We start from the raw sequence: 23922 nt of genomic DNA, 5'->3' as shown, positions 1-23922 counted from the left end.
GCTCCATTGAGCTTTTGGCTGATATGCAACACTTCTGCATAGTTTGAGGATCTGTGCCTTGCTCAATGGCATTTCAAGCATAGTTGACTCTCTCCTTTGACTTGTATCAATGACTCTTGGATTGTTGGACTAAACAGCCTAATCAATGAATAAATCAGGCTTAATTAATCATGTCAGGGGGCCATGGAGAAACAATGAGCTGCTGTGCACCTCCTTTTCCTATTCATTAATGTTCTTATGAAAGCAAAGGTAATTTTACTAATAAAAACAGACCCACATTTAGTACAGCACTGGCTAAATGACAAGTCACATTATATATTTTTCAATCTTATATTACAACACCGCCAAAAGCTGGAACCCTCCACCTTTAAAAGTTTAAGGAGGTTTGAAAAACATGGAGCCCTTTTTTTTTTATTTCCCAGGGAAAAGCACAACTCGAGTGGCTTCTGGGTAGAGGTCGGCTTCCTGACTTCATGTGTGACACTTTGGTTTTCTGTTAGATTTGTTAGATTGAACAGTATTGTATACTGCGTGAACAGTAGCAGCTGTTTGATTATATACATGCTAGATTCTAATCCTGAACTCTTTTCTCTGTGTGCACTGTTTGACGATGCTTGAATACCTGGCCAGGTATTAAATTAAATGTAAATATATAGTAATAAGGCGTCCAAGGGTGAAATGAAAGACCTCGCACCTATAAAAGCTCACTAATTAACACACTAGAAACAGAGGCCATCAGGATACGCATAAAGAATTCCTAACTTCAGCTTTTTTCTTTTCCTCCAGCTCTCTTGCTAACTCAACGCTGGAGCTCATACACAAGGTAAGTTACGCTTTAAATTCAATAAAACTATTCCTCTGTCAGGGAACGGACAGAACGTAAAGCTTTAAAGAATACGGAAACATTCAGGAAACCTTTTGTGGAGCGTAGATTGAGTTTTTAGCACATAAACTGATCTCCTTAGCTTAGCATGAAGATTAGAAAAACAGCTAGCCTGCCTCAAAAGCAGAAAAGGTCATATTGAATAATGTATGGTTTTAATGGGAGGTTAAGCACCAATTTATTTCTTGGATAAGTTCCTATATCTCAAATGTGCTTATCAATGAGCTTTTAAAGAAGGAGTAGGTGGATTTTTTAAAGATTAGCTTGCTAGCTTATGCCTCCAGTCTTTTTTGCTAAGCTAACCGGATGCTACCTGTAGCCTCATATTTAGCATCCAGGCACGTGCATGAATCTAACTCTCAGCAAGAAAGAGATAAAATGATAAACAGTTTGTTTATGTTCTTTACTTTGCGTTATGTAGGAAGATTCCATTTTTGTAAGAATGAAAAGACAGAGACAGAAGTGCAAATGTGCACAGAAACACTTTACGTGTTTTAAGTGTGTGTGTTTCGGTGAGTGTGCAAACGTGAACACGGACATTTACACTAAAAACATGGTGTGAATGACGCCGTGTCGAGACGAGTTTGTCCAGACTAACAGAAGCTTGGATGAGACCACAGGAGCCGTATCAAGTCATGTTTTGTTTTTTCTGTTTGCAGAATTGATCACCGGTTACTTCAATTGTATTGGATTTGGCTGCCACACTGTTCACCCCTGAAACTCCGAAAGAGTTTATTGGACTGAAACACTCCACCCACCCCTCCATCAGCATAGTGGTGAGTAGATAATGAGTGAATTTTCATTTTTCGATGAACGATCCCTTTAACACTAGACCTCAATTGTCTGCAGAAGTTCCGCCACTGGACAAACTTTACGAATTGTCAATATGACACCCTGATTGACAGCATGTGCAACATGCATGTGTTTTGTGTGTGTGTGTGTGTGTGTCTTTAAATCATACAGACCATAAGACAAAATGAGGGACGAGAAGGTTACGAAAAAAAATACCCACTCAAACCGAAAGTATGTGTATCTACATGTATGTGTGAGAGGTTGAAGTCACACACTCGGGTGTTTTTCTCATGTTTCCAGCATCACTATGACACAGCCTGACACACACACACACACACACACACACACGCTCACACTCACACTCACACACACACACACACACATAGTTTTGCTATGACAAGGTGGATGAAAGGCTGAAAGATCAACTGAAAGAGTGACGGTGGCTGATCACCTTCAGCGAAACTACATCTCTCTCTTGTTCGCTTTTACTGTCTCTCCTCCCCCTTTCTCACACACGTGTACCTTCCAGCAGACCACACTCACACACACATGCATTCCATTTGCCACTGACACATCTGTCTGCGTATTGACATGTAAACAGGTAAGACTACATTTTTATTCTCCTTAAAATGTCTCTTTTGTTGGTTTCACACTATGTATAGGCTGGACTAAGTTTAGAGAAAGTTCAACTTAACTCAACATTAGCATCACTAACAAACTCACACACCTGCTCTGCTTTGGTCTTGTGTGTAAAGATGCACATATATAAGGATTTAATGGGTTGAATGATTCAATATGAATGTAGCTTTGAAAAAAATCCCCAATGAAAGGATGTAAATCCAGATAAATCCAGGTCAAATCTATAAAGAGATTCATAATATTTGATACATTTGCTGCACTCAGACAGATCACACATCATTATCATTAATTCTTTCTTGCAGTTTTGATCTGAATATGTGTCTCTGTTGAATATTACACATCATATAATCCATATAGCACATGTAGCTATAAAACCATGCCTTTTCCCCATAAGGACAAACTACGGTAGTGAAATCCAAGCTACAACTTTATTTTGTAGCATTTCAGTGTTGTGACCTGCAACATGTTGGCGTTGACAGCAAACATGCTCTTACATGGCCAGTCCTAAAACCATACACTTTGTATAATGGTGGCGGTGATAGACCAGAGCTTCACTTTACTCTTGATCCAGGATACAGTTTAACATATTTAGGTTATTGTCCTGCTGGGATAATTTGGCAAGAGGCTTGTGAGTTTAAGTCTTGGGTGTAGCCATAGAAACCATACATTTGCTCAATAGCATTTGGTGTAACACTTAACTCAAACCCTCAAATATTCTTGTAATAACCTGTCGTTTTACCTTCAGAGTCATTTCGGAGGCTCTAGCCCATGGTGTGCCTGTTCTGTCTTGGGGCGTTTCAAATTTTTTGTCTACCCAGACATGTTGAAATAAGGTTGGTAAAACTTGAGGACAAGGTTTCTTATTGTTGTTGTTATTTTTGTTCTCTTTTGATTTTGTGACCTCCTTTGACATCTGCAGACAGAACTAGGGCAACGACTGCTTTTGTGTGTGAGACTGTGAAGTAAAGCTATCGTGTGATGTTCTGTAAAATGGGGTTTTTCGCTTTGTTATAATGTATCCGGACCACAGTTGTTGTTTGCAGTGTCTCCCTGCTCAGCTATGGAAACCTGCTGCTCCCTCGCAGTTATTGATGGCCTCTCAGTGGTACTCTCAATGCCTCTAAAATATTCTTATGTTCTTCCCCTAACTGGTATTTCTTCATCCACATTGTTTCTTCTGTGCAACCTCAAATCACTCGCCATTCCTCAAATACACAAAACAATCACTAACTCTTATGGATCAGATGCATGCATGGTGATTTAGGAGTGAAATTAAAGGGCTCAATATTAGTGGAATCTATTTTTTTGTGATTTATATTTGCACTTATTTTAAACCAGTGTACCCATTACACTTCTGCAAGAAATTCAAATTACCTTCTTCAAGGAGGTAACGTTTTCATCTGCATTTGTTTGTTAGCAGGATTATGCAAAACCTCTTGATGGATTGCCCCAAAACTTGGTGGAAGGATGCGGTTTGGGTCGGAAGCTATTAAATTTTGACGCAGATCAAGATTGGGGGCGAATCTGAATTTTTTGAATAAATAACACAAAGATTTTGATGAAAAAAATCAGAAATATTTAGGGAACTGGTGAGTGTATAATAATTTTATTAATTTTAGGGGACTGTTGGATATTGGTGGAGGTATATATGCGCTCTACTGTTTGTGTGTCTTTGTGTTAGCAGGATAAGTAAAAAACTACAGAACCAATTTCTATACAAGTTTATGGAGGGGTGGGGTATGACAGAGGGAGAAGCTGCAAAAGTTTAGAGTAGATCTGGATAAACAGGCGGATCCAGATTTCTTTATCATGGCGAGATGAGACATTAGCCTTGTTCCCAGTATGTCCTCTCCGAGCATCCTTTTAGTTTCATAGTGTAAAGTAGTAAAAACTAACCATCTAACTCCATGACCTTGTTGCTGACACTAATGGAGAATGTGTTTTTTACTGTCAAGCGCATTGAGTGGTTGATAAGATATGAATACAGTCATACAGTACATTTGACATTTATTGTGCACTTGTCTGTAAATGATAACCATCATTCATCAGAGAAGAATAATACATTAGATTACTGTATCAGTTATACATCAAATTTAATTAGCAGCAGACAGAATGTGGGAAGATCTGACTACAAGGTGTTTTGCCTTCCAGCAATTTATACAATGCACTGATTTCTGCCCGATCATCGCTTACTCAGCAGTGGCCCGGTGAATAATCGCATGTTTTTGTAATCAAACTAAACAAATCCTTCAAAAACATGAAGAGATATTAATAAAGAGATGGTTTCAGTATGAAATCATCGTATTGACAAAAAGACTTAAGTTCATCTAAAAGTTTTGTGCTTCCGTCAATTAACACAAGATAAATAAAACGTTTTCTTGTAGAAACTAGTTATTATTATTGAACGGCTCCATATTGTAGCGGCGATCATATTAAAAAACGTTTTAAAAGTTGATACATCACAAACAAATTGAGATGATGTAACTTTCATCACTGTGTTTTTCTGAGTACAATGTACAATAGAACATTTTACATTTATAGTAATCCTAATATAGTTTATTCTTAATCTGTTTTTCCAAATGAAAAAAGCAAATATGAAAAGCGTAATGATTTACTTGCAGTACAGCTAATCGATATTCATTATTAGTTTAGTGCTGTGATAGCTTAAAGAAAAGTAGGAACCGCTTTAGTATATTTTCATTTATATATTCGTAAAATGTTACTACCCTGTAATCTTTACCATCATGGAAAACTGAACTGAATGTTTTGCACTTACATGCACAGTAAATTGATAAATCTGCACAAAGGCTATATAAATTAGGATTGTTGTTTTTTTCCATGTAGAAAATACAGTGACAGAAAGTATCCAAATATTAGTATCCCACTGTATCAGCAGCGTCACATTTTCTCAAGCTTGATAACGATGGTAGCTTTTGAAAAGTTTTATAAAAGTTGTAATGTAAGGATAGATACAGTTTATTATACAGGATTAATGCTTCAGATTATTGTGATGACGATTGCTATGAGTGATGAAATGTAAAAAGTCGTTCCGTGGTGCACACATGGAGACGTGTATGCAGACGACAAGGTCTCGGAGCGTTTTCTGGCCTGTAATCTTTTCAGGCCTATAAACTCTTGTTACCTCAACAATTAAAAAAATGTTCATTCTATAAACGCCTTTATGCACAGAGGAAGCATCAGATGCATTAAAATGAAAATATGATATATTTTTTATGTTAAAATGTGTCTCAAAGTCCAAAAAGCATATTAGGCACATGAATGAATACAACAGTGCAGTAAACCCTATTCTGTGTTATTTACAATTGCTAGACTGAAGGGAAAAAGGCAAAGGGAAAATCCACCTTTTTGAAAAATAATCTCTGTCTTGTGTGACACACCGTCTGGTTGTAGTTTTGCCTCTTTGTGCCAAGTATTTCACACACAGCATCACTGTTTTATCATCAACGTTACACTTGCTTGTCCCGTCAATTACACGTACACCTACAGTGTCAATGTGGACATGGTTACGGAGCCGGAATGAGCTCATTGAGCAAACACTATGACCCAGTTGTATACCTGCTGGCTTTCGTAAAAAAAAGCCTGTTCTCTAATGCACAATTTTTCATGTCGTCTGAAGGTTTAATGTCTCCCATTCGGCTCGTTAGTTCCTTTCTTCCTACCAGTCACCTCTTCTTTCTCAGTAAAGGAAGACAGGTGGAGAGACGGAGGAAGAAAAAAGTCCAGAAGTGCTTCTCTCTTTCCCCCTCCTCTGCTCCTGCAGGTTTTTATGGTGAATTTTAGAGAAAACCAGAGAAGTGTCTGCCCCGTACGTACTCCTCCACACTCCGCTTCCTTCTCAAGGTCCCGAACACAAATGTATGCAAATGAGTACAGCACAGCAGAGACAGATGAATTAGCAGATCATGTCAAAATGACTGATATAAAGGCAGATAGGTAGAATGTGCTAAATTTTAGATGTAGACATACAAAAATATGATCTCAGGTTAGGATTTTGAAGGCCAAACGTAATGATAGGGACTGAAGTTGGCTGAGGAAGATTTTTAAGTTGGCATTAAGTTAAAATCACAACAAATTCCTGTGCTGGATGAGCATAAGCAGACCTTGTAGGTTTAAGGACGTTTTTCATGATTCTGATTCTGATTCTGTTGCTAAACTCTGGGCAACACAATCTCACAACCTACCGCCAATCAACTGCATGTTGACAAGTCTAAAGACAGAAAACGGAGAATAAATCGTCTGGTGATCGATAGCTACCCACGGAAGATGGCTCACATACCAGCGTTGATAATGTTTTTAACATAAAACAGCAAATGTTTCATTGCAGCAGAAATGTTTGTCTTGACCATGAAACATTCACATTTAAAGCATCTACACTTAATACAATGAAATATCTGTTTAAGGCTAAACTGACTTCATGCAACACGCTCTAATATATAGTATAGCAGGGACCTATTTCACTTATGCAATTTTTAAGCATAGCTTACACGCAGATTACACACTGTCCCTCACAAACTGCTCATATAAGGTCTCATGTGCTCGTGCATGTGCTGCAAATGTTGTTTACTTTAAAGTAAATCATGTCATTTTCGGAGCAAAAAAACTTGCAAATGTAAATTGTATTTATTCTTTAGCATGTATTCTATTTACACATTTTGAGGGACAAGCTTTGCTTTTTTTCAACCAAGTACCTTGCATATATAGATGATACAGAAGATATACCACAGGATGTGATTCATTTTTTTTTTTTCTAACACCGAACATAATCCCCATCTGATTGGTGGCACTTTGTGTAATTGACTGTTTCTAAAGTGTAACTCTGCCTTTTACAGAAATCATTCACTAATGTAGTATTTAAACTTTGAGGACCCCACATCACCCTTAATCAATGTTGATTAAGGGTGTGTGTGAGTGTGTGTGTGCGTGTGCGTGTGTGTGCGTGTGCATGTGTGTGGCAGAGGTTACCGGAGTTGAACCTGTCAGTGGTCATGTTTGAGGTTTCGTGTTCATGTGCAAGCAGGTGCTTTAAGATTGTATAACAAAACAAAGGTTGAAAACAGTTGTTTAATGTGTCTGTGTGTGTGTGTGTGTCTGTGTGTGGTAGGCGAGTGGGTGGCCGAGTAGGTGGTGCTGCAGTGTGTTTAGAGGGTTCCCTGAACTTCATCGTTTGTCGCCATCTTCCTTCCTGTTTCAATCTCTCTCACTTCCTGTCAGCTGTCTTAGCCAGAGACTCTAAATCATCTACATCTTCGCTCCTGCCTCGACACACACACATACATATTCATTTAGAAAATGTACTGTATGTAGAACTGAAAGACACACATGCACACATATTTATTGAATTAAAAGTCTAAACTAATAGGATTAAAGAGTTTCCAAGATGATTGCTTTTTATAGCATACACCTTGTTTTTGAGTTCCTCCCTGATCGGTTTTCAATCTCAGCATGAATATTTGAAAATAAAGGAACAGTGGAAAAAGTGGCTAAAAGGGATGAACAGCCAAGGAAAGAACAAAGATGTGCACCAAGAAGCAGAAAGCCTACCAACAAACACAAAGATTAAAGAAAAGCAGAGATGAAAAACAAAATAGAAAGACTCCGAGTGAGATAAGGACAGGCAAGGAGATGGAAAGAGAGACAGGGAGATGGAGGTGGTGGGCAGAAAGATAAAGATAGCTGAACGGAGGGAGATCCGTCAGCGTTTGTTTCCTCAGGATGTGGTTACCACAACAACGAAAAGGCAGCGAGGCAACATCACTAACCCTCGGTCCCTTCTCACACCTGCAGGTGTGTGTGTGTGTGAGTGTGAAATTCAGAGTGTGTGCGTAGATGCACACAAGTGTTATTTAGTCAGTAACTGATGGAGTTAGGTGTGTGACAGACAGGGAGTGTGTGTGTGTGTGTGTGTGTGTGAGCGAGCAGAGAGAGAGAGAGAGAGAGGTGTGTCAGTCTATAGATCTGAAGAAGGGAAATTATAAGACTCTGGACACAGTAGTGAACGTATGAGCAAAAGAAAAGAAAGAAAGATTGATGAAGAAAATTACAAGAAGAACATCCAGAACCCGAAAACAACAGAAGACAATGTTTGAAAAGGAAATAAAGCACCGAGGACTGGTAAAAAAAAGAAAAGAAGAAAACCTCAAAACGTATATACAGTGTATCTGTCTTCATCTCGTCTTCCTTCGTTCTTTCTCTTTCTGACTCACTCAATGTCCTATTTAGAGCAGCATGTGGTTTCAAGACAGAAATCTTAAAAGTTTAATGCAGCGCAGTGTAAAGTTCCTTTACTCTTGAAGTGTTGTTCTGTCATTTACTCGATTTCAGCTAAATTACCTTCGTATTAAGTTTCTTGGCTTCTCCTGCTGCGTCGCTCTCGGCACAAGTTTTCATGTATTCTGACTGAGTTGTGGGCAGACATTTTCTAGGAAGCAAGGACAAGCTAACCCTGAATGGGTTGGTGCGTTATCCTTCAGTGGAGGTGTGTTAGCATTCTAAACAGAAACTAAACAGACTTGGAGTTTTTACCAATGCAAACCCCGACACACTTATAAACAATACTCTCTTCATTACTTTATTTTGATAGCAGCAGTTGACAACACTAATACAACTAAAGTTCTATTCAAGGTTAGGTTTTAAAAAGTTAATTTCATAAACTACAGCTATAATGTGAGGAAAAACATGTATCCCCCTGTAGAACATCTGACCTGCCTCTATGTCGTGGACTCTGTCTTTGTAATTAATCCTCCACCATCACAGAATCTTCTTGTTACACAGTTATTGAAATCTGTGAGCATATCTAAACATGGCTGGACTGAGATCTCCTATCACACTGTAGCAACAACTTCTGTTACACACCTCAGACACTCATACAAAAGTATTTATTGGAAGGGTAAACTTACAATCACTTATTTGTTATGACATCTTCCTCTTTTATTCTCTATCCTCTTCTCTGTGGTGTCTGTGTTGTTTTGCTGGCTGTTTCTGTTGTTTCCTCGATTTTAATGTGATTTAAGTTTGTTGGTACTGGAGTAACTGGAATGAAATGTCTGTAAAATAGTTTGAAATCTGAGTCAGGCCCACAGCTGGCAATGGTTTTTAATTTCTCTGTTGTCTATCCCTGCTGAAAAAATAACATTCAAAAAGAAAAATGACAATTTTGTTTGCAGAAGAACTGAATCTGTCAGAGAATGTTGTGTAGGACTGGCAGGTAAGTACTAATGCTAACGCTGTGACATGATTGTTCATACTGTGCTCCTTTCTGTGTCCTGCAGTGACATTAGCTCAACCAAACAAGAATCATGGATGACTGTTCACCCACCCAATCCTTCCCTAACCCACTCCACCATCACCACCGCCCATCCCTTCACCTCACTTTGCCCAGCCTTCAGAGCCTAGGAGCTGGGTATCAACCTGCGCTGGACCCCCTGGAGCAGTATGGAAGCAGAGGGGAACAATCTGCAGCGTCTTTCACGAATTCAAGAAACTCCTCTGGGGGGAGAAAGGGGAGCAGTGGCGGAGATAGAGGATTTCAAAACACAAATGGTAGTGGTATGGTTGGAGATGATGGCTTGAGAGGCCATCGTGACAGAGATGGCGGACTGGGAGGTCATTTTGCTGACGCCTGGTGTGGTGGTAGCAAGAAAGAAGAAATATGGGAAGATGGTGAAAGCTCTACGGATGTATTTTACAGTAAAGCTGATTGCTACAATAACACAAATGGAGCTTTTTACACCATGAACTGTGGCAGCGAGGAAGGACTCAGGTGTAAACTCAGAGCAAATTATAATAACTATACCCAGGTTAGCTGTGATGCTAAAAATGAAGCGGTTTACAATAGAGAGGCTAATTATAGCCACTTTACTAAGTGCCACAATAGAAGTTCTGCAGGAAGCTTGAGTGACAGCACTGCAGGTTATTGTCGGACTGATTCAAGAGTGAGCGATAACTATTTAGGGAGAGAAGAAGACTATGGGTCCAGCTGTGGGTCGGGTGAGGATCAGCTTCAGCAAGCAGAGGTGGAGGCTCCTTGGCACAGCGTGTCTCCCTCAAATCAGACTGTGGAGGGGAGGTGGAGAGGAGAAGCAGACGCCATTCCTTCGACCGCGGGGTGCCTACCCCTGAGGTCACCTATCACCATCAGCAGTGGGACGTACACTCAGAAACTGGACTCCTTCTCCGAGGCGTTCCTCTCCCAGCGAAAGAGACGATTTCCCGTTATTCAAAGTGGGGATTCCTCTGGACAGTTGTGGGAGTTCGGAGAAACGCCTGGATTTGTCAAGTCGAGTCACAGCTGTGCTTTTGATTCAGACTCCTACCTGCCGCCTGTCTCCTTCTCTTCCCCCGTTCACCACTCTCTTCCATCCTTCCCCTCTCCTCCCACATCGTCTCAGCTCGTGTCTTCAGTTCTCAGTCCTCCTCCCACTCCTCTACCCCCTCCTTCTCACTCGCCCTCCAAAATGGACTCTCCCAGCGCGTCTGGAGGAAATGGACAAGAATCACTTGGTACGCTCCAGTTTTTCACATCCCGCCTTCAGCCTCTCCCATCTGTCCATTGCTCTGGGATGATGTGGAGGTTTCCTCTGCTGTCACACAACTTTCCACAGTCGTCAGGTGACGCCAGCAGCAGTGACAACAACATAAGATCATCCCATGTTTCTCATTATGGAAATATTACTGGTAAAATATTGTGTGCATTTTTGTGAATGAAAGTATGATACTTAGAAGATATGTATATAATATAGCACTCAAGCATTAATAATAAATGACATGCCCACATATACATTTAGGGGACATATAGGTTTTTATTAAAAAATAAATAAAAAATCCTATGTGCAAATTACATTTTCACCTTTATCATTTGCAAACCATTTGTAAAATAAATCTTTTATAAAAATGAAATGGTGACATATGAAACCAGTTTGCGATATATCAGAATTAATATATGTGTCTCAGAATTCGTGATCAGTGATTCATAATGTTTTTGTGATGTGTCTGATATTTTTTCTGCTGCATTTGAGTCGATTGAAAAGTTTTACAGCTTAAATGACAATAACGTGAATTTACTCAGTTTTCTCTCCATCTTCTTGTTATTCCTCCAGCTGCACATGACACCCTCCAGTCTCCTGAGTCGCCGTTCCTCACTTCCTCATTCCATCATTCGTCCCTCCACCCTTCACCCAGAGACCTCTGTCCCTTGAACACTCCGTCCCTCCGTCTTCCCTCCCCTCCATCTCACCTTTCCGGCCCAAATAACAAGGCAGCAGCAGATATAGCTCCTTACTTGGTGAGCCAGAAAGTGAAGAATGGACCAGCCGCTCTGCAGGTATGGTGTGATACACCTACTCCCGAAATAACGATAAACAGTATACATTATAATCATTTGGTTGCCAGGTTGTAATATTAGAGTTAAAAGAGTTTTTGCATATCCTCAACTAATGCAGCTGAGTTAATTTCTCTAAAATTAGCCAGAGACTCAACTATGTTTAGTGCTGCTTGATAAATGCTGGCATGCAAAAGAAAATGACGTAAACTGTATTTGTGTTACTTCTTCTAAAACCACAATCTTATTTTTAGACATGTGTAGATAGAATCTGCAAATTAGACACAGTAAGTTTGTGAAAGGCTTGAATGTCACCTATGATGGAGTTTGATTCCCCTGCTTCCAAACTAGGCCGGATGTATCATTGGCTAATCCCTGCAATTATTAATTTACCCCAATCACCTTACTCAGAATACATTTCTAAAGAGTGTGTGTTACCTGATTGCCTCCAAACTACCACAAAATGTAGCTCATCTTCTAAATACTGCAGCTTTTAGGATTTCAGTCATACAAACACATTACTTTTCTATCTGGTTTTTGACCATGCATTAATCAAACATCACAAAGAGCAACACTTTAAAATACTTTGTCCTTTTCAACAGCAACAAGTCTCTCCTGTCTACACTGGAACTCAATTTCCCAGTGTCCTTCACGCCAACATGGCTCAGAAGAGGGGACACTACACTCCACGACCCCTCCTCAATCCAATCCGCAGAGGGACAGGGCTGTACTCCTCCCTCTTATCGCCCCATCACAAGGAGGATAAACCGGCATTCAGAGAAGAGGAAGAGGATTGTGGTGTTTTACGGTGAGTAAAAAAGAAACTGGGAGATGGTAAAGAAAGCAACACAACTGAAACAGGTTAAAAACACAGTATCATTTTAATAATAAAGGCTCTGTGCTGGCTATAGAGTCAAATCATAGACTGACAGTTTTACAAATATTTTTGTAATGAAAAAACACTACTTCCCTCCAGGTGTTTGAATGTAGGTTTTGAGTTCCAGGCAGAGCTTCCACCATGCCGTGTTCAGAAAGATGGGTCAGGCGCATGGTCACGAGATGACGAAGCTCCCAGGGAACAGTTGCTCTGGAAACCATGGCAGGAGCTGGAGGAGAGTGCCAACTTACAAAATCAAGGTAAATGTCTGAATATTCATAATCTGTAAAAAAAAAAGTAAAGATGGGAACTTTGGGAAGTGGGAAGACAGATTTCTGACAGAACTGTGCAGGATTCCTCTTCTCTCACCTGCATGTTATTCGCAGGAGAATTGGGAACTAAAAAATATCTTGACTTAAAATATAGCCTCTAAAAACATTTAGTAACATAATTAAATGCAGCTAATGCCGTTTATTCTTTTGTGAATTGTTAAAAGCGGTTGTGTTTGTGTGTATGTGCACAGTGGAGAAGATGCTGTCATTGTGTAGTTCGAGCTGTCTACCAGGAGGGGGCAGTAACACCGAGCTGGCTCTGCACTGTCTGCACCACTGCCAGGGAAACACACTGGTAATCTTTTTCCTTTCCCTCTCTCTCTCTCTCTCTTATTCATATCCAGTTAACACTCTCTTCATATTATCCAATCCAAATCCACCACATGTGCCTCATTCATCTGTTCTCTGTCCGTCCCTCTCTCCTGTGCAGGCCACTCTGGAGATGCTGCTGTGCTTGCAGCCCACTTCAGCAGGAGACTACCACTACTCTGGTAACCTTTAACCTTTGACCTCACCCTAAGACCTTAGCTTTCTTATACTCACTAAAGGATGATTCCTAAATGATCCCCTGATCTCCATACAACTCTTTACACAGAGTTAAATCACAATTTCACCCTGTGAAATAACTTGAATCAGTTAAATCCTACGGGGGTTCCCACCACTTCTATTTCTCGGATGATTCTGAATCAGACCCACTCTGTATATATTCGCATAGTTTAACAAGAATGTTCTGGTTCTTAAACTGTGTCAATAATTGATCTATATCATGTATTCTGATGATTAATGGTGGAAGAAAGGTGCACAGTGAGGTGGATGTGTTTTTATACTCATTGTAATGTGTCCTTTTTTAACAGGTATACACAATAATTTAAAGGTGCCAGCATTGAACAGGAAATAATCAAAACCTCTATTGCAAAAATGTTATTTTTGATCATATAATGGACTATAAAATGGAAATTGTGGGGCACAGTATAACTTTGTAATGGCCAGTGTTGGTGAAAAGATAAGTGGGTCAATTATTTTCTGTATGAAGACTAATTATCAGCATTGAAATCAAATCACTATAGTTTCTTTCCCAGTTTTTGTCCAGTGGCCCCTCTGTTAACCAGGGGACAGAAATGACAAGAGACAGAAATGGGCTGTTAAAAAGGACACATTGTTCTGTGTCGTAGTGTCAACTCAGGTGACTGCTAAAAAGTTTATTTGCAATTATGTCTAAAGCCGCTGGCATTTCCCAGAATGCCACTGCAGCTATCAACCCCTCTGAATCACTCCTGGTCTCCGCAGCAAATACCAAACACACCCCTCTCTGTGTAAAGCTCGCTGTGAGTGTGCATGTCTGTGCTTAGGCAATCTGTTATGTGTAATATAGGAGATCAGTCAATCCACACACACACACGTATTCATCAGCTTTATCAGCTCAGCACATTGCAAAAGCAGTCATTCCACATCAGACTCATCATTGCTAGTTGTCTAGTTGCTGCAGGATTTCACAACAATGGTTGCATTACACGGCACCCCAGCAAGTAACAGCGACCTTTTGGTGTTTGTTTTCATTATTTGCCGTGCCCTCTGTCCCCTCCCCCATTTCTCTCTCTCTCTTTCTCTTTGAAGGCAGTGATTTTTGGACAGACGCTGAAAAGAGTCTCTTCGGTGCAGCTCTGGGTACTTACGGAAAAGACTTCTCAGTTATACACAAAATGGTACAACGATCCTTCATGCATTGGTTGTCTTTTGTGCTGAAGCTTTTCTAAATGTACTCCCTACTAATCTGCATTTGCCCTAACCTAAAAGTATATATGTATACATACTAGTGTTTTCAGCTCTATATCCACACATCATGGAATATATGTTGAAAATGGTTGACTGTCATATTTAATGTTAGTATTTTGAGTGAGTGCCCCCCTGTCCCTGGATCTGCCCCTGGTATATACACGTGTTGAATCTGTAACTATTTCTGCTGCTATTTATTTTTATATTTTGTTGGATTTTTGAAACGCACACACTTTGTCAACAGAATTAAAGCTTTATTGAGAAAGAAACCTACTAAAAGCCACTAAAATCAACATGTGGACAGTGAAGCATTTATTTTTGTGCAGGGTCATGACACAAAGGTGAAGAAGAATTTTCCTGAGCTGCAGTGTACACAGTGTGCAAACGTTCTTTTCCTTCCCTGCACCACCTGTTTGGTTTTTGTTGACTCACCATGCACTTCAGTAGGAGAGCAGCACACTCATCTAAGTGCATTTAAAAAAGTACAGTTTTATTCCACTTATGATGATGGTGCACCGATGCATTAGAGTAAAGACAGATTACCAGCTCTCATAAACATCTGATCATTTACAGCAACTAAAAAGGATGAGGAACGTCCCATTCAACTCCTTTTACAGTCACATGAAAGCAGAAGTTACTGCATGATTCCCATCTGTAGTCTATCATTTGCTGCGATTTCAAAGTGTAGTTAAACTCCCCACATCCACTGATTATCTTTATGGCTTCTTATGCAACTGTGAAATTACTGAAAGTTCACCGCCACTCAGCGAGCCAGTGAAAAGCTGCAAACTATTGTACTTTTACAGTGTGTTAGTGCTACTGAACATATCAGCTTGATATTTGGAATCAAGGTAGACGTGAAGAGAGTTTGACATCTCAGTGATCATTATACATGCATTTGTATTTATTTGGGTTTGGATATGCTGCAGGTAAAGACCAAGACGGTGAGCCAGTGTATTGAGTTTTACTACCTGAGCAAGAAACTTGTGGACAAGCAGAGGAAACAGCAGGAGGAAGAGAACAGAGATGAAGAGCTGGAGCAGCAGAAAAATGTAAGAAAAGAGTTGACTTTTAATCTTTCTTCCTCTTGTAAAACCGATCCTTGACTTCCCGCTTATGTTTATGATTAAGTAACATTCTTTTGCTTCAGTTCTCATCCTCTTTTTTCCTGTGGTGGTTTGTTAATCCTCATGATTCACTGCACCATGTGCTCTGATCCCTCTCAGATAAGCCTTATGATACACACTAACAGAACAAAATGGTGCGCATGGAATCTGGGATATTTTTTTCAGTGTTGTAAAGTTGGTTTGTGTTCCATAGTTATCCAGCTTGGAATGCAGCTCAACAAGTCAGTTCCAGCATGGTGGCTTTTAATTGGTCCTATTTTTACAGATGACGCCCATCTGTCAGCCAGTGGAGAGACAGTTTGGGCTGGCCGAGGCGGTTCCTGTGCACTCATTGGCCAGCTTCTTCCCCTGCAAGCTGTGTGGCAAGTGAGTAGGACCAGTCAGACCAGCGGAACACGCAGCACATACAGTCTGTCCTCTGTGTTTGGCATTTCTGAGCAAGCCAGCAGATGGTTTTGATTTCCAAGTCTTCTTTTCATTTTCTGTCCTCTGTCTTCTTTCGCTCCCACCAGAATGTTCTACAAAATCAAGTCCCGTAACGCTCACATGAAGATCCACCGCCAGCCTCAGGAGGACTGGGCTGACAGGCGGCTACAGCACCAGCTCCTCACGCAGCGTCTGGCCCTCAGCCGTTCCGCCAACCTCATGCCCACCTCAGGCAGTAACCTGCTCCCATCTCATGCTCCACCTCTGGCCTTTACCTCCTCTGGAACATCACGCAACAGCAGCAATGCAGACAATATCCTCAACTCTATAACCAGCAGCAACACCATCACTCCCAGCAATGCTGGTGGCCGAGAGCCCAGCACTGCAGTAACATATAACAACATCACTGCTTCTAACGCTCATGTGATCACCAGTGTTGATGCTGGTGACTCAAACCAAAGAGAGCCCACCTCTGTCTTACCTTTCCACCAGTCATGGAGCTCATTTGGACATGGCCCCACTCATGCAGTCTTCTACTGCAACACAGATGGGAAAGAGGATGCTGCAGATGGGACAGTGGGAGGAAAGGAGCCAATCAACTGGCAGTAGTTTTAAACTCTGCCAAAAGCATTACCATCAGTGAAGCGTTTCCAACTGGAATTCAAGCTCATTTTAATTCAAGTTTATGTAGCTTTTTCCCTGCAACACTTTCCATTTTTTTTACGTTAAAATAGCAGCTTTAAAATTAGTTTGATGGGTCACTGACTTGGAATATGGAGAATTCGTTCCTACGGCTCACTCCCAGCATCTGTTCTCGCTTTACGTGACTGGTGATCGGGCCTAGCAAGTTCAAGAGTAACGCAGAACTATAGATCAGCATTTATATCCAGTTTTCAGCAAGGACACTTAAAATATGAAGAATTCTAAGCAGAATTTGATGTTTTTGTTTTGTCAGCAGCTCTTCTAGTTCAGAAAGCTAGGGGTCATGGGTAATACCCACCATTCAGTTGTGTTTAAGGGACTACGCATTCAGAGCTCTAGTCAAGAGTTTTTTATGCACTGCATGACAACTAACATAATTGCTCACACACAGAGCCCAACAGAATTTATCACCACAGGTGGGTGCAGTGGGCGCTGTAGCTCACTAAAAGAAAAATATTTTGTTTTTGTAAATTGTGTATTTGAATAAAATTTGTCAGCTTGTGATGGTTTTTGAATTCAGTAAAACACAACTTTTACACAGATCAAACAAATAAGATATAATATGTTTATTGATCCAGGTTAGCTGTTTTCCTGTTTCCAGTGTTTGTGCTTAACTAAGCTAGATATTTAATGGACAGACATGTCAAACTTTTTGTCTCACTCAATATATCAATAATAGAACCATTCAAAATGTCAAACTATTACTTTAGCTCTCATAATGTCCTTTAAAGAAGTCAGGATGAGTTTATCGGTCCATCAAGGTCTAAAATACAAATGTACAAAAACATAGAAACACACACGCACACACACACACACATACACACTTACACTCACACAGAGATACAGCGTGTTGAAAGGATTTGATATAACACCATAATGGGCTAATATTGACCTTAGTAGGTCCTCTCCTCTCTTAAAGCTGTCTGAGTGGCCGGCATTGTCCTGTTGATGGTTAACCACAGCTCCAGTTTTTGTGTTTTTTGTGCGTGTGTCCTGGAAGTTGCCGGGAAAAGGGCACAGTGAGGTTTGCACAGGATCTCTGTGTGGAGTAGGTCAGCTAAATCAAGACCAAGGTTGAACTAGAATGAAACATTTAAACATAAGTCATGTAAGGATCTCTGCAATGACACCAAGAAACTAAATGTTCCCTTTATATGGTGTTTCTGAAGCTCACTTATATCATCGTCACTTATCAATCTACTGGTTCAATAGCATTTCTCAAGGTGTTTGAGTGGATGTGTGTATGGTATGTATGTATGTAGGTATCCTTTTAAAAGACAATATGAGTATGAATGTCCTCAACGAGTGCATGGATGTGTTTTTATGTGTCTGTGTTTGCAGCATTTGATCATTATGTCTTTTTTCCTGTAGATGTCCCTGATATATTTAACAATGGTCCCCTACCAGAGAACTCGTTGTCTGGCACAGTTTGTCTGCCCTCCTTTATCCCTCTGATGTCTGTTTTTCTCAGATCTTTCCTAACACAGCACCGCCCACCCCTGTAATTTAGAGAGTGAGCTGTTGCTAGTTAATAAATGAGGTCTACCAGTGTCAGATTTGTCCTCTTCACACTTCCACAGCCTCCCATACATCCAGGCGCTGCCAATGTGGCATTAAATGTGTTGATTTGAAGTGTGGGGACAAACTGAGACTGAATTTGAAATCCTACCCTTATGTAAATATGTTTGCAGTTACAGTCTTTCCTCATCGCTGTTTTTAATTTTGCACCGAGGACGGAGGAATCATAGAGAGAGAGAGAGCGACAACAAGCTTGTAGAGAAAGGGGTAGAGGGGGACCAGACCAATGAGGAGAGGGGAGGGAGGGATGGGGAAAGAATAAACAGAGAAGTTACTGAGCAGCAGCCATTCACCTATTCAGGGTGAGTGACTCTTTGCAAAGCGACCGGGCTCACATGCCCCCACCACCGCCCAGCCTCATTCTCTCTCTTCATTTCCTCCCTATAGGCCTTCAAGGAAACAGCTTTTTTATTCATTTCCCCATTGTGACATATTGTGTAATGTTTCAACAATGATTTTAATCGTGATACTTTGGAGGGATGGTGACAAACAGTTTTTCAAGTGTAACATTATATGCTTTACATGTATTATTACGTAATATGTAAACTGCTATATTGAAGTGAAATAACATACACTGAGTAAAATCAAATAATATAATCAATAGATTGTTGATTATATGTTTTTGGAAAGGCTGCAGTCTTTTAAAGCAGAGTCTGCCAAGGACCCTTCAAGTTAAAAATACTCTGGGGACCCCTTTGTTGGCACAAACATCACGTTATTAAGGGAAAATGGAGATTTAAATGTTTTATAACAGAGTGGTGGATAAAGTGTCTGCAAAGGCTTGTTAGCTGCACTCATTGGAAGTGAAGGACAATCAGTAGCCTCTCTGACTTACTTATTTACATATCAGGTCAGCTACTGATAATTGTTTTATCACTGTGTGTTTCTTTAATGATAATCACGATAACCCTCATCTTTAATCATAGAATACCTGTGAGGTGATAGATTTACTCTGTGCTACTGGTTCCTGAGAGTCGAAAGGTTACTTGGATGATAAACATTGCACCCAAACGAGCACACTCTGACATTTATGCACCCTTTTCAAGATGACAGTGGAATTAGCATGGAGGGTCTGTTATGCAGAGAGGGGGGCCCCATTAAATTCTTTTAACCAGGACCAATGTGGCCTAGCTACATGATGTAACACTTTGGCATGCCGTGTTTGTCCCACTTGGCAGGTCTGAGAGGACTGGCTCATGCTTCTGAAGGAAGTGTGTGAGAAACAAGCAGAGTGTGGTATTATCACAACCATACTCTTGAAGAGACTCTCTGGGGACAAGTGTGAGCAGCACGACAGGTGAGAGCCGGCAGATTTAAGCTCAGTGGGAGAGGTGCCACGAGGGAAAAAGAAAGTTCATATGAAATGATCAGGAATCCCAATCCTACTGCAACTAAGATCATATTCATGCAGATTCTCTGATCTTCACATTATGATTTTTGTCCCTGCCTTAATCTGTTGCGCTTGAATGCGTCCTCTGAGAAATGTTATTGACTCAGACTTATCTGGATCTGATAAGACAACAAACAAGGGCAGAAAACCGTACCTGTGTTAAAAGCCTGCATGATTGTGTCTGCATGATTGTGTTTGCATGTGTGTGCGTGTTTATTACTGAACTTCTGTCCTCATGTCGCTTCATGCAAATGTACACTGAAGAACAAGTTCCTGCAAATTAAAGACATATAAGAGACAAAAATAAGAAATTGCTGCATCACTATTACATCACATTCATAATAAGGTTTTAGGATATATTTAGGACATTTACAGGTTTGGATCAGTGTTCAAATGAGGTGCTATGAATGAATTCTCTTAATGTTGTGTCCTCACACTTTTGTCTATGTGTATTATGTGTATCCTGATATAAAAGCACAGTATTCTATTGTCCACTCTACAAAGCAGCACAACAAAGAACCATTTGAAGAACCTGTAATCAAATCCTGTTCTTTTCAGCTCTTTCCTGAGACTTGTTCTTTGTCTTTGTCCAACACATGCACTCCCCCCCCAGGTTTCTTCTCCTCTTTTTCCTTAGTCAGATGTTAAACCGGTTTAAGACGTTTATAAAAAGCATCATAACCTTTTTTAAAAGTCATACAAAGACTACACTGATCAACCTATCCTTTACAAATAACCTTTACATGTATTATTTCCACACCCTCCTTAAAACATGTGAAATGAGATATTAATAGAAGGGGTGATGACTACTGGTTTCTGTGGTAGTTAAAGCAGAGTAATTCTCTGTTCTATCTATTCATCATATTAACATTAATGATGACACGGTTCTATTAAATTACGCAGTTACGTTTTTTAAAAATCTCCTATTTAATTGGTCACTCGGGGTCAAAAGTAGCTGTCAGCATCACTTGCATACTGTCAATATTTATGTTGATTCAGTATATTTGTTAACAAACATAACACACTCAGCAAATACAGAACATCATTAGCATCTTTCAGAGTTGTGTGTCTGGACAACTGAAGAACGTAAGTCCAATATTCCCTCTGCTTTAACTCCTGTTTAACTTTCTCCTGTCTGGTGATGGCATGCAGTGGGATTTTGCAAGTGTATTCTTTTTTTACATTGCAAGTATGCAAATATTTATTATAGCAGTTTTATTTTGTCAAAACATCAACTATAAAGAGGCTTTTTACACCAAGCAAAAAAGCTAATTTGCCAAACTCCCTTAAATACTGCTATTTGCTATTATTCACTGACGCCATGGAAACACGCAATATAGTCAATGCACAGGAGTAAAGACAGATCTCTATAAAAAAGCTTTTATCGTATGATGTCTATGACTTTTATTATTTGTATCTTAATTAATATTATTATTTATTTACTCTGATTGTTGTGGATTTTATATCTTTGTTATTATTATATCTGTTTTTTATATAATATATTTTTTGTATTATTAAGTGTTAAAAACAAAGCGAACCCTTATAACTTCATTTCTTAATTACGCTACACTATAACAACACTGAGTCGCACTCCTTATTACGTAATTACGCGGCTCTTCGTTTACGTCATGTAGTGGGAGGAGTTTTGTCCCGAGCTCTTTAAATGGTGCCGCTCCCCGCGTGCTGCAGTGTCCTCCTCTGTGATTGGCTGAGAGCAAAGGCGGGGGGGGCGTGCCCAAATACGTCATTTCAAAGAGAGCGGGGGAGATAGGGAGAGAGGGATGGAGGCTTATGGAGAGAGAGAGAGACAGAGAGACACAGAGAGAGAGAGAGAGAGAGATTAACAGTGAGTAGGAGGCAGGCGCAGTAGCAGACTCCTATATCCGCCTGACGGAGACGGACGGTGCCAGCTGCTAGCTACGTTAGCCACCGTTAGCAACTAGCTTAAGAGTCGTCGCACGTTTTGCTACATATGAGCAAGAGAGAGAGGGAGAGAGAGAGTGTGTGTGAGTGACAGCGTGTGTGTGGCTGTGTGTGTGTGTGTGTGTCGACGCTTTTAGCGCGCGACTGGCCGTCCCGAAGTCACCCTTCCGTGTGTGTGTGCGCAAAAGTGCTCGTGTGTGTGTGTAAACCCAAGGATCTCCCTCCTTCTCTTCCTCTCTGCAGCGTGTGTGAGTGTAAGTGAGTGTGTGTGTGAGTTTAGCAGGACAAGAAGCACACACACACACACACACATATAAACACAGTGTGATATTCCACTGTATACACTCGGTGTCCGGTTACTTGACAGAGGATTCACGGCAGCATGTGAGTACTGATGGACAACGTGTGTGTGTTTTACATGAATGAACCCATTTCCCTCTCCTCCCCCCCCCCCCCCACCCCCGAGTGTGTGTGTTTGGCTCCATATGTTTCGTGCCTGTCTTACTGTCAACGTGGTAACACAACTGTCTTAGCTGCTGCATGAAGACATGCACAACCAGAGCCACAATCTGTGCATGGAAAACTTCATCTCAAAGTAAAATAGTGTTGTATTTACTCCAATGGCTGCTCTCACTAACTTCCTTCATGACTGACTCCTTATCGCTGAAACCTGCACAGGGAAACCTGAACCTTTTAAGGGCAGCACTCAAAACTAGGGTCAAAGGGTTCTGACAGGGTTGCACGAGGTTTCTGATAACGGATTGTGTGGTCTCACTGCAAGGAGGTTTGATTTCCCACCTGGGTCTGTCAGTGTGGAGTTATCCCCGTGGTCGTGTGGGTTCTCTTTGGCTACTCCCAGCTTTCTGCCAAAGTCAATAGACATGCAGATTGTGGTTAGGTTAATATTGAAAATGATTGTTTGTCCTTGTATAGCTGCTTTCAGACGTGTGATGAACTCTGGCTAATTTCCTGACATCCTCTGGAGGGACTGTATATTTGATAACTTAAATGTTTGAGTGAGAGGTCCCGGACTCTCCGGAGTCCATGTGAGAATAAGACAGGAGCTACTCCGGAGGCTTCAGTGTGAGCAAGTTGGTGCGTTGAGGACCTTTCTATAAGATGTCAGGGCAGCTTTAGGTGATAAGAGCCGATGCGGTGTTGATGTGCTTCAAGAAGACTTCTGTGTGTTCTTGTACGTGTCTGAGTGGAGAATCTCCACCTGTATCCAGGGTGTACCCCACCACTGGCAGATGTCTGAAGATTAAGCGATAAAGATGTATTATTATTAACTGGCACAGAAAGAAAACTTGTTCAGGTTCTTCTCTGACACATGCAACATCTTTTCACCAGGTTGCGTGGAAACCTTGGCAGTTTTTTGTGTAATCTTGCTTACAAACAAACAAACCAACCCTGCTTTTTTTTACCTGATCTGTAGCAGTAGGAGGCTCTGAATTGAAGTTTCCGCTGGTGCGGCAGTAAATGTCTGTTACATGCTGGAACTTGTAAATTGCCTGACATGTTTGTTTGCTCGCGACCTGCACATCAAATGAGCTGTGTGCATGACTTGATTCTCACAGCGTCTCTGTGTTGAAGAAATGTGGTCTCTGCTCTTTCACCTTTGACCCAGTCGATGTGTATCTGATGTGTGAAAATTAATTTCTGGTTTGTTTTTATAAAGCAACTTCAGTCAGTACTCGCAGAGCAGCTGTCCCATCCGAGAGTTGAGGGACGTCCAGTGGGAGCTGTGCAGAGGTTATACAACGACAGCTATTTCCAAGAACTTTCTTAAAAGTTAAAAGCAGAACTTGGTAGTTTTTCCATTTTCAGGGACGGTGATCAGAAATATGCAGACAGAGAAAGGCAATCATCTACTTTTTGTGTCAGGCCTCTAAAACAAAACTGCAGTGGCCTTGAGTTTCTAATGGACATTCACCTTGATGATAATATTTGTGACAATAAAGACACATTCATTATCGTGCCATGACAGTGATGTAGAGGTTTTGCTGCTCTTTTTTTTCATAAGCATGGGATCCATTATGTAAATCACAAAATGTCTTACCTGGAAAGTCGCAATGAAAACATTAAAGGTCACGAGTTTCTCTAAAAGACAATTTTAAGAGTTTCATGAGTAGCGGTTGGACAG

At 40.6% G+C, this 23922-nt stretch overlaps 2 protein-coding genes across 8 annotated transcripts in view; both read left to right on the top strand.

Annotated features, from left to right (window-relative positions):
• Nucleotides 1-671: 671 nt before the first annotated feature.
• On the top strand, nt 672-17390 carry LOC109634787 (uncharacterized). Of its 6 annotated transcripts, XM_069518213.1 has the most exons (12): nt 672-823; nt 1543-1659; nt 9604-11008; nt 11431-11654; nt 12254-12459; nt 12628-12788; nt 13052-13155; nt 13291-13351; nt 14475-14563; nt 15563-15685; nt 16026-16126; nt 16273-17390. In XM_069518213.1, the coding sequence occupies exons 3-12, from the start codon at nt 9631-9633 to the stop codon at nt 16793-16795; spliced, it is 2970 nt and encodes a 989-aa protein (XP_069374314.1). In that variant the 5' UTR covers nt 672-823; nt 1543-1659; nt 9604-9630; the 3' UTR covers nt 16796-17390. The 6 variants fall into 6 exon arrangements, with proteins under 6 accessions (XP_069374314.1, XP_069374317.1, XP_069374312.1 ...); XM_069518216.1 differs by lacking the exons at nt 672-823; nt 1543-1659 and adding an exon at nt 2104-2276 and having other exon boundaries at nt 9604-10834; XM_069518211.1 differs by lacking the exons at nt 672-823; nt 1543-1659 and adding an exon at nt 2104-2276.
• A 2257-nt stretch (nt 17391-19647) lies between these two features.
• The window catches only part of LOC109634836 (pyruvate carboxylase, mitochondrial), a 259041-nt gene continuing 254766 nt past the window's right edge, over nt 19648-23922 (top strand). Inside the window, exon 1 of one of the 2 annotated variants that reach the window (XM_069518208.1) lies at nt 19648-19763. In XM_069518208.1, the coding sequence (XP_069374309.1) occupies nt 19663-19763 (101 nt within the window). In that variant the 5' untranslated portion in view covers nt 19648-19662. Of the gene's footprint in view, nt 19764-21570; nt 22164-23922 lie in introns of those variants that run through there. The other variant, XM_020095553.2, reaches the window with a different exon arrangement.

Source organism: Paralichthys olivaceus, chromosome 22 (genome assembly GCF_024713975.1).
Source record: "Paralichthys olivaceus isolate ysfri-2021 chromosome 22, ASM2471397v2, whole genome shotgun sequence".
NCBI classification, from domain to species: Eukaryota; Metazoa; Chordata; class Actinopteri; order Pleuronectiformes; family Paralichthyidae; genus Paralichthys; species Paralichthys olivaceus.
This window is presented reverse-complemented; position numbering and strand designations above follow the sequence as displayed.